This window comes from Saccostrea cucullata, unplaced genomic scaffold (genome assembly GCF_032062105.1).
Source record: "Saccostrea cucullata isolate Sc308-1 unplaced genomic scaffold, CSIRO_AGI_Scuc_v1 ctg403, whole genome shotgun sequence".
NCBI lineage: Eukaryota > Metazoa > Mollusca > Bivalvia > Ostreida > Ostreidae > Saccostrea > Saccostrea cuccullata.
In genome coordinates, this window is record NW_026932593.1 from 478,274 (window position 1) to 489,738 (window position 11,465).

Sequence of the window (11,465 nt, forward strand, 5' to 3'; positions counted from 1 at the left end):
TGGACACTGCCATTATATTCATATTAGATCATTTATCATTTATATCACTGCTCACAGTCTTCAAATTTGTACTATATTTTTCCTTTGCACTTTTACCCATGTGTTATGAAAAATTCAGTTTCGCAGGAATAATATCAATGTTGATAAAATGTGGATTTTAACACAGCATCCTTTTAATAGCTAATGGGTTTGTTATATAAAACATCGATATCTCTATAAATAAAAATCAGTGTGCGAAATTAACGCCTGACCGATAGTCCGAATCTATCCCAAGTTGACTCAAGCTATGCCGATCTGAATTTAAAAAGACCGAATTGTCTATCCCAATTTTGGCCATGGGTAAATTCAGATTGAATAGAGACATATTATACATTTGTACATCTCTGGATTGAATAAAAAATCAAACATGTGGTTTAACAAAAATAATTCTGAGACATAGTTTTATATTTTGTATATTTTGTGTTAAAGTATTATTATTAAATCTCAAAATTCAGAAAACTGCGTATCTTTCAAGAAATAAACGAAGATTGTGTACTACTTTTATCCGATGCTGGCTTCCTGTTGCACATCTGTCGTAGCAAATTCTGGCCGCTGCTTACTGGATAGAAGCGTGACATTAAACACAAAGTGAATTTTATAAAGTCAAAAAAATGGAAAGCAGCTAAGATAATTTAAGAGTTTGTGTCCTTCACAAACATAAACTTGTCTGTAGAATGAAGTTCATATGCAACGAATCTGAAAATAAACACGGCACATATTTTTGTGATGCACGGACATCGATTTTATATTTTATTTTGACAAGGTAATAATGAGAATGTAACAGATACATATACTTCATCAATAAAATGCATGCGATTAGAAATGTATACCTGTATATATAAACGAAAAAGTGTGTACAGTCAAATGAATATTTAATACATGAATATAAAAACGAGCGCATTTTTTTTCGTGTCCACTTTTTTGTTTGTGATTTTACGGAGAGTCCCATTTCTCTAAGGTCTATCCCACTTTAAAATGAGAAAGTCCGGTGGGCTATCTCATTCTTCTGGTTAGTTTCGCACACTGAAAAATGTATTTCAATTACACAAACATTATACATGGAGTACGTCAGAACTTAATCTTTTTTAATATTGTGAAGAAAAGGGCAATACAAAGTTAAAAACAAATATTTATTGACAGAACATAAAAACAGTGGTATATGTGAGAGTTTGTGTGCGTACAAATTATCTGGTATGTAAAAGAGGTTTTCCTTAAATATAAAAAAAATATACTTCATTTTGTTGTTTTTAATCGGATTTTACGAAAACATCGGTGTCCGTTTTTGGTTTTAATATTTATAACAGAGTACTATAGTTTTACTGCTTTTGGCAGTTGATACTGCTGATTTAGTAATAAATACGCATGTTTCCTAAAGTTTTTATGCATTAATGAATTCATTTAAACCAAGAAAATGTTCGTGAAAAGTTTGAATAAGACTAAATTTACCGTTTGCCATCAGTATGTAGAGTTGTCGTTCGTATCTCTTTCAATGTATGACGCTACACTTAAAATGAGTTCCATTATGAAAAACTTTCAATGCTCTAAAAATATAATTTAGTTTTACATATGTACTGTACTTTGAACGAAATCTAATATTCAAAATAAGATTACTTTATCATTACATTTACTTACATTAATTATGAAAATTAGATTAATTCAGGAGAAAATGACATGAACTATTTGTGGCGGATGTTTAATATGCATGTTTTCTGTTGAATATCATCGGAGTAAATCGGCCGACACAGTAGCCTCGCTTTTGGCTCTATATAATCAACACAAATTACTGCGCATGTCAAATACGGGATGACCATGGGAGATTGAACATAGTTCAACTCCCAAATATACTGGTATGAAGCACCATGAGCCATATGTTCAAAAGAATTTGAAAAATATAATTTATGTTGTAAATACCTTGCATCTCCTCTTTCTCCATTGAGCCTCTTCTCTTCATGCGCCTTAGAAGCAGTGTAACATCCATCATGATGCACCCATTTTCCAGATTGTCTATACTCATCCATGACCGCTCAGGACCTTCAATATCTGCAATCTCACTGCATGGAAAGGAAAAAAAATTTATTTCTTTAAACACTCAAATTATTTAAGCTTTATTAAATATCATGATACAATTTTTTAGACTGATCCCAAAGAAGTTTTGTATGTTCCAAAGAAATCAATGTCCAAAACGAAAGGGATATACAGAAAAACTGTTACAGTTGTTTTTAACATGTATTGTACAAGTACATGTATGTGAAATCACATTATTTCAAGCTAAATACATGATCCTATACAGTTGAACTTCGGTATCTGGAACAACGATATCTCGATTCGATGGATATGTCGAAGTAATTTGGAAGTCCCAACCTCATATTCTTTAAGTATTTTACTTTTGATATCTCGAATCCTCGGATATCTCAATTTTTTTTCTCAGTCCAATCAGGTTCGAGATAACAAAGTTAGACTGTATTTTTTCACCTTTTCCACTGTAGATTCCAGTGGAATAAAATACAACCCAAACAGACTATCATGGACTATTCTGTCCAATTTAAGCAAAAGAATGCATGGTCTTTTTATATAATGCTTTTTATATAATCTTTTTAGGAGGAATATCTTTACATCTAACAATTAAAAAAATGCTCTCATGATATTTCATCAGACCAACAATATTGCAGAACGACACATATCGTAAACTCCTTAAATATTATGATAATATAACATAGTTACACTGAAATTGGCGTATCCACGTTCCATGTTACTCCTGATGTCATTTTCGTGCCTGAAATGGATGTAAATCAATAAAATCCCATTCATATAATCTGACTGACATCGTTATATTATTCATATGTTATATCATCACAAATGCAGGGCTAACAACCCCCCTCCCCTTTGAGACTAGGGCCAGGGTCAAAGATGGTAACTGTGGGGAAAATAAGCCATTTTAATGAGAAAGGATGCTCAGAAATTAAGAACATAATGATGATGAGCCACAGGGTCATGCTTAATGGGTCTAACAATCAGAATCGAGAGCCCTGGATCATATTGTCTAGATATTATGCCAAAATACAAATTTTACCGAAAAATTCTGTAGTTATGGATACTTACCTTTATCATAAGTCTTCCACTTGGTCTGAATATAATGGGACCTTCTCTGTGGCTTCTGTAGGGAAAGTTGAGACCCCACAGATCTGGTTTCCTTGGGAGTAGCAACAACCTTAAAAAAATGAAATGTATCCATAAATACATAAACAATAATCACTTGGGGTTTTTTTTCATCGTGTTTATTGTGGTTAATTTATAATATATCAGTTTATTTAAAAAATATATATAAGTTGATATCAAAAATTAAATTATGAAAACTTGAGGCAGTTCCTTTTCTTCTTCATTAAAATAGAGTAATATTGCAATTAAATTTTAATAAGATTACACAATAGTTACCTGTTCTACATCTGGAGATGCATGAGGTACATCCACAGACTCCTAGGGTACATCTACAGACTCCTGGGGTACATCCACAGACTCCTGGGGTATATCCACAGACTCCTGGGGTACATCTACAGACTCCTGGGGTACATCCACAGACTCCTGGGGTATATCCACAGACTCCTGGGGTACATCCACAGACTCCTGGGGTACATCTACAGACTCCTGGGGTACATCTACAGACTCCTGGGGTACATCCACGGACTCCTGGGGTACATCCACAGACTCCTGGGGTACATCCACAGACTCCTGGGGTATATCCACAGACTCCTGGGGTACATCCACAGACTCCTGGGGTATATCCACAGACTCCTGGGGTACATCCACAGACTCCTGGGGTACATCTACAGACTCCTGGGGTGCATCCACAGACTCCTGGGGTACATCCACAGACTCCTGAGGTACGGCTGGAGAGTGAGGATCATTGGCACTTGCATCTGTGGGCACCACCTCTTTCTTGGGCTCTGATTGAACAGTGTGGGTCACCATCACAGAAACAAGTGGAATCTGAGGATTGAAATGTGATAATGTAATATTTCTTAAGTCCAAAACTGAATTGAATAATGATTAAAAAAGTAATAATAAAACAGTCATAATATGGGTATGCAATATCAATTATATGGGATGCTAAACCGTGTAAATGTATAAGGCTACCAAATTGAAAATCATTCTAGTTAAACCATCATGTAATATTTTCCGCCTAAAATCAAGAACTCAGATGTAATCAAAGTACTGAAAGTACTGGGAAGCGCTAAGCATATTGATTTGGAATTCGTCAGAATTATTTCAATTTAAAATTACTGATGTAATGAATTCTAAGCAATATTTTGACAGTACGATAGCGCTAGGTCGAGCACAGTTTTCAAAAAGTATGAGTCTTGAATATGTGAACCCCGTTGGAATATGAAATTAAATACTGTCTCATGCCTTTTTTTTCAAGCATTATACATAATCTTCGTATGTCAAAAGATCAATCAATTTCACTTACAGTACTATACAAGAAATTGCAAGAAAATATTTTTCCGTGTAAAATTTTCTTTCGAGATGGTAATCGAGTTTTCCGATCAAATTTAAACTCTAAATGTACATGTAGCTATACTGTCTTCCCACATTTTTTTTTATTAAAATAGAAAATTTGGTGTTAACCAATCAAAATTGTGGGAAGACAATACTTTTGCTGGAAAATGTATGCATTGTATTTGAAAAAAATGTTAACACTTGAAAATGTCGCTTAAATTCCTCACATTTACGAGCAACACTGAAAGATAAAATTTTCTGGTGATCATATTTAATAACAAATTCATTCTGTGTTTACAATTTTTCCAAATTAAAGACTGGCATCATGTTTATAACTACGTCATATTTAAATGTAATTAACATCCGTAGAATTAACGCCCTTTATGTCAGAGATAATATGTTAAAATACATTTTAGTATAAAGATATTATATTTATTTTTTTATGCTATCTTGTAATCTTTGATTTCAAATATATGATTTATAGTGTACATGTATTTGCATTAACATTTGTGTTGATAAACAATATATGTCACTCATTAGTAAATGATACGTTTTTGCAATAAAAATTTTACACTTTTCTTCTTTGGATTAAAAATACGTCAAACCCGTCATACGTTAAACCCCCAAAAGTACTTTTGACTACTGTTGAAATAATTTAAAATGCTTTAGTATTTTTTGCGGACGCCTGGTGCTTTTCACCATTCTTTACTTGTGTTTGTATAATCTACCATGCAAAACATGTTGAGACGAGAAACATCTCTACGGCATTGTTGTGCTAGTTAAAAAGGAATACCGAAAATTATTGCTCATAATATTTCGGCTATTTCAATGATTAATAATTCAAGAGTCCAAGAGAGAAAATACAAAATTAATCTCAAGTATTAAAAATTTTCATGAAGGTATCAACATTATTTTATTTTGTTTTTATTTAGTCTTCATTAAGATTCGAGAACACAGCTGAGACACATCTATACATAAACTATTTAAGGTCATACGCAACGTAGTTTGAACTTCTTTGGGCTCTTCCCTGGAGTTGAAGAGTTCCACTAAAAGAAAGACCTGTGTGCAATATTTTTAATGTCTATATATGAATTTGTACACCTCTTCTAAAACAATTTTTGATGAATTAAAATCTGGAATTTATGTTTTATAATTTTTATACATTTTTATTTGAATAATGCAACAATTTTCAAAATTCGATATCTTTTCAAAACCTCTGGTAAGGAATGCTGATTTTTTGTCTATGAACATGTAATTATATTATAAGTTTAACTTTGGAATGTCTTTGAAATCTGTCAGTAGGTAAGGTACGTTGCGTATGTCCTTAATCCTAGTTCTCTACTTCAAGTATTACACCGTTTGTTTAACATTTTATCAGCCCTATTTCTGTCCATTGTTAAGAACGCCAATTAAAGTTTTAGCATTTTTCTTAAATACATTTAGAACAAATTGTCAATTTTACTTAAAAAATATTCAACAATTGTTTTTTTTTTAAATAAAAATAGAACTGATAAAAAAATATTTGCTCTATTAATTTTTTTTTATAAAGCCACTGTCTTTTTACTGTTTTGTGTATTCATGTGTTATTTTTGCTTTCTACAAATAAACCCCTAGAGACCTCCACCATTTTATAATTTTTTTTTATGTCCCTTCTTTTGCAGTAATGTTGTCTAAAAACAAAAGGGTGCTCATTAATATGTAGTACTATTGCCTACAAGTATATATTGTGACAACTTCTTTACATTCGTTTGGTGTTTGATTTTTCCCGCTTTTGAATATAGGTGAAGGTCACTGTGTATCAAAAGCACGTGTTTGAACTAAGTACTTCCCCATAGTTCATAAAGTAAATAAACATTGATAATTAAAATTAGACATGTTTATTTTCATCACTTTAATGCAAAAAAGGTCTTAAATATTATGATTTTAACTAATGAATCATTTTTTGTATCGGAGCATCAATTCTATTTATAGAACGACTTGTGATTGTTGGAAAAACCCACATGTGCATTAACAAGTGTATTGCTTTTACCGTGTGTATTATATGACAGCAATTAATTACTTTTGATGGTTATAAATTAATTTTGAACCAATTAAAAGCCTTATACTTTGTAACATACCAGTATATTGCATTAAACAAAAAGTGACAGCTAGGCCTATTGCATCATACCCCGTGCCGCGATTCGCATCGAGTTCACAACAGGTGTACAAAATGTGTACAGTAAACGCTAGGATTCTAGTGATTTGATTTGTTTTATTGAAAGAAATGTAACTGATAACATTCAATTGGTACACAATTAATAATTCATGCATAGCGGGAAGCATGGCGGCAACATATGATGCATGGCGGGAGATCATGAATGCATGGCGGTACCGCCATGCAAAAACGGCCTGGGGAAAACACTGATCCTATCTGAGTTTTAAATCATGTACCGGGTATGTATTGAATATTCAATCACTATATTGCATGTACATAATATTAAAATAATATACTGGTTTTATCATTAAGTAATTGCGCCATAGAGACAGCAATTGTAAGCTAAGTGGTACCAAATTAATGTGTGCCGACATGATTTAAATGAACTACAATGTATAGAGAAGAGCATGATAAGAACTGCTCTTATCGTCTAACAATGTAATTTTCCTTTACCTTACTCAGTGTTACTACATGTAATTGCCTTCTATTATTAGAAATGTACGTAACGCAGCATTACACAGAAATAGCAGTAAGAGAGTCGGGGATTTCCAGTTGCATATTTTTAGAATAACAAGTGGAGTTATCTAACTTGCTTAATGTGGCGCTGGATCCAGAACGGAAGTAAATTTACGCTGACAGAAAGCGCTTTGCGCTGCGCTTAAAAATGTATTCGTTGAATTGCATCAGGCAAGGATTGTAAGGATGCCATATACAAGTATCACTAATTTAGACAGTATTTAAATCAATGAATAAGACAAGTTTTGATGTATATAACGTCTTTGAAATGGGTCCTGGCAGGGGGCCGGCTTGGGGCTTATGATAGGTAGACAGTAGTGTTGTCAAATCGGTTAAAACTCAGAATCGATTAATCGGTAACATCGGTTGACCCTAACCGACTGATCATCGGCCAATAATCGAATCGGTAACCTTTTGCATAAAATAGGCATTATACTTTATAAAAATTAGAATTTTATTGTTAAATAATGTAAGCAAAGGTGCATTGTATAGATCAAAATTATAAAAATAGTATATATGCAGTTTAATTAACGATTTCAGTAATACAGATTTTTGCATGATTATATAGGAATTATTTGTCCTGGGAAAAGTAAGCATTGACAGATCAGGTTTTAATTTACATGATCATCTAAAATGTATATGGAATTAATTTTTTAAACTGTTATAAGACATTTAATATTGTAAATTCCTTGTCATTCCGTATGAAATGACAAGTGAATTCCCCCCAAATACTGAAAATTAATATATTTTATTTAAACAAGTAGTTTAGTTTCTTCAGTTTAGAAATAAAAATATCATAAAATTTAGAGCAAAGAAAACAATACTAATTTTTCAAGCTCCGCCCCTCATCCAATGGTAGGTAATACAATTATCAAACAGTGTTCAATAATTAAAAAAATAATTATCGATGGAAACCAAGATTTGTTTAATTACCCAAAGCTGAATCTTTGACACTAATATCGCTTGGGGTTGAGTTTTGTTGACGTAATTATCATTATGATTATGGACACGCGCTTGGTATGCACTATACCGGTTAGCATAACTTTATGACACGCTTGGAATTAATTAAAAAAAGAAAATGTTCAGATATCACTGTTAAGTACTTATAAAATAGATTTAACTTAAATGTTCACACATGCACATTTTAAAAACGTATACCGATAGTAAAAAAAGTTGACGTGCTACTTTCGTTTTAGATTCGTAAATTTTTTTTTTAAGTTACTGAGCATGAAAAATTAAAGTCACATCCAATTTCTGCGGTTTTTTGATGCGCACTTTACATAGGAACTGCGTTTTTTTCAGGACTTTTACCCCCAAAGTTGGGGGTGCGTCTTTTACAACATTGCGCACAATACTCGGGATTTTACGGTATCTTTTAATTAATGTCAAACATATTTTAAGTACATGTATTTTAAAATAGTAAAGGACAACTCTTGAAAGATATATATAATATATTGATAAAAAGAGTCTGTTCTTGAAATAAAAGTGAGAAAACTGTAAAAAAGATATGTGCTGAAATATACCGATTAATCGATTGTTAAAATCTCCAATCGATTGTCTAAAATCGACAGCCTTTCCGACCGATCATCGATTATAAATCGATCATCGTGACAACACTAGTAGACAGACTACGCGGCACAACGATACCTCCGCCCATGCTGGTTGACACCTCGGCCCTGACGGGTCGGCTCAAAATTGTTGACACCTCAGCCCATAACGAAGACTGCTCGACCCGTTAGGAATAAAATTAAATTTAGTTCGTTTAGATTAGTTTAATTTTTTTGGGTACTTTCATGCCACGGTAATGTAAATGTGTACTTTGAGTTTGTATATCTAATCACTATACGTATACTATAAATATACAATAATTTCAATATCTCAGTATTTTCTAACAAACCACATCACAACATCAAATTACAATCCCTTGATTAGGAGGTACATGTTATAGGTCTACACAGAAGTTTTTGCCCTGGTTTGCAATATTTATTGATTTAGTTATTTTTGATATATTTTACTGCTAAATTTAAAAACTCATATTTTTTTCAAATCAATTCAATAAAATATCAACAAGGGTTTCTTAAAGGAACTTTTCATTAACATGAGTGTCTCCCAATTATGGCTTCTCGTAAAATTTTAACTCCTTATAGTCACCACCCCATATGACACGCGCTTGAGACTCTAAAGGATGCACCGCGTCTTCTTGTTTATTTAATGATTAGCACTTATGATCAAGTTACTAATGGACTGTTTTTCGTTAATTGCCGTCTTGGAAGATTGAAAATGAATCAAATTAATTTTCTTTTACATTTCATATATATATTACAGCATAAATAATAAATATATTTAATTGAAATATTGTATTTCTGTTTGGGCCGAGGTGTCTTTTATGTGAGCCGAGGTGTCTGCAAATTTGGGCCGAGCCGTCGGAGCCGAGGTGTCGTTGGGCCAAGCAGTCTGCCAGGGGAAGGGTATTTTTGTAGTTGCTGAAGAAAAAGATCAATCATTTCATAGGATCTATATCTTGTGTGAATATATAAAAAATCGACATGAAATAGAATTTTCAATTACTTACTTGCCGAGTTTCCCTCTTTTTGAAAGCTATCCTTGGCTTCTTGGGTGTGCTGCTCATCAGCCTCAGGGGGGAATTGAAGTCATCAGCCTTTCGTTTCCCCGTAGCTGGCGTGTTTTCCTGTGGAGGGTTGATCTCAACAGTCGGCACAGCATCTCTTTCCAACTCCTTTCGCTGAACGGGGACTCCTATGGACTCCATTATTTTTCTGTACTTGACGGTCGAAAAATTTACAGAACAAATATGGCGACTGACACTGCCACTGTCCATGATTGGAGCTTACGCAGCCTAAACTACACAATTAAAACCTAATTACGACATCTACAAAAAGTTCTAAACACACTGCGATCCAAAATATTTACACAAAACAGTAACACTTGAATTTACACGGATATAACGATGATGATTCGATGAAAAAACACCTATTTCGTTGTGACATCACGCTTTTCAACTGAATAGATAAGTCGGACCACAGCAATGTCGGACTAGAACAAACTCATCAAACCGAAGTCGGATCACTTTGTTCATTTACAAACAAACTCGGACCATAGATAAATTTACGATATTTTGATAGGATTATGTTTACAAATTGATTAAGTTACATTTATTTCGAAAATTTCAAATTTATTTTTATTACTCTCTCTCTCTCTCTCTCTCTCAATACTACTCGCCCTCAAATTTTGAGTACTCTGAGTAGGGTGCGCAGCTAATTAAAAGATGTTAAAAAGTAGAGAAAAGTAAATTTCAAAGCGGTGAAAAGGGAACAGTATTAAATTTTTAGTGAAGATAAAAAGGTAAGAAAAACAGTATTCACAGTTAAAAGATATAAAAACACTATAGTATGATTAAGGTCTGGGGTGATTCAATTTGCTCACTTCCAGTTTGAAATGTTCAACATCTGGAAGCGAGACAACACTGCCCAGCAGTCTGTTCCACTGAACTATAGTAAGAGGGAAAAAGGAATATTTATACACATTTTTTATAGTTTGTATTTGACGAAAGGTGAGGGAATGAGATGAACGGATAGTCCTACTTGGGGGGATGAATTGAACTGAAGGGATGGTTACTAGTCCATGTACGATCTTGTACATAAGTACAAGCCTTGCATCTGCCCTCCTTTGTTGCAAGCTTCGCCAACATAGGGTTTAATTGTAGCACATGTAGCATATCTGTGACACTTGATGTTCTTCTAAAATCCGACATCACCCACCTTGCAGCTCTGCGCTGAACAGCCTCAACTTGGTTAATAAGTGTAATCAAGTGAGGGTCCCAAACGCTGGCAGCATATACTCAAGCTGTGGACGTACCACTGCTTTGTATGCCGCTGACCGGAGCTGCTGGTTCCTGGTCGGTATATTTCTGCGTAAGAAGCCAAGGGAGCTGTTGGCTTTGTTTGTGACCCGACTTATGTGCTGGCTTCAGTTCAAGTTATCCGATATATCGACACCCAGATACCGGGCTGATGACGTAGTCTCTAATACTTGACCATGAAGTATATAGTTGTTACAAATGGGGTATCTGGATGTCGTTATATGGATTACCAGACACCTACTTGGGTTGAATTCCATGTCCCACAAGGTCTCCCAGTTCTCTAGTTGCCTAAGGTCCTAACTCTTGGAGCATTGACTGACATCCCTGTCCATCCATAGTAAT

The 11,465-nt window shown here is 33.8% G+C and overlaps 1 protein-coding gene across 1 annotated transcript; it reads right to left on the reverse strand.

Annotated features, from left to right (window-relative positions):
- Positions 1-1,956: 1,956 nt before the first annotated feature.
- Positions 1,957-10,225, reverse strand: LOC134235530 (titin homolog). The gene is made up of 5 exons (XM_062717672.1): positions 9,816-10,225; positions 3,472-4,023; positions 3,139-3,247; positions 2,761-2,812; positions 1,957-2,090 (listed from the first exon to the last, which is right to left on the reverse strand). Exons 1-2 carry the CDS (start codon positions 10,080-10,082, stop codon positions 3,514-3,516), a joined length of 777 nt encoding a protein of 258 aa, XP_062573656.1. The 5' UTR covers positions 10,083-10,225; the 3' UTR covers positions 1,957-2,090; positions 2,761-2,812; positions 3,139-3,247; positions 3,472-3,513.
- Between the last annotated feature and the right edge of the window lie 1,240 nt (positions 10,226-11,465).

Excerpts from the sequence above, each read along its gene's own strand:
- LOC134235530 (XM_062717672.1), bottom strand. The coding sequence starts at position 10,082 with ATGGACAGTGGCAGTGTCAGTCGCCATATTTGTTCTGTAAATTTTTCG. Across the intron at positions 4,024-9,815 it reads AAAAGAGGGAAACTCGGCAA|ATTCCACTTGTTTCTGTGAT; the intron begins GTAAGTAATTGA and ends TTCAATCCTCAG.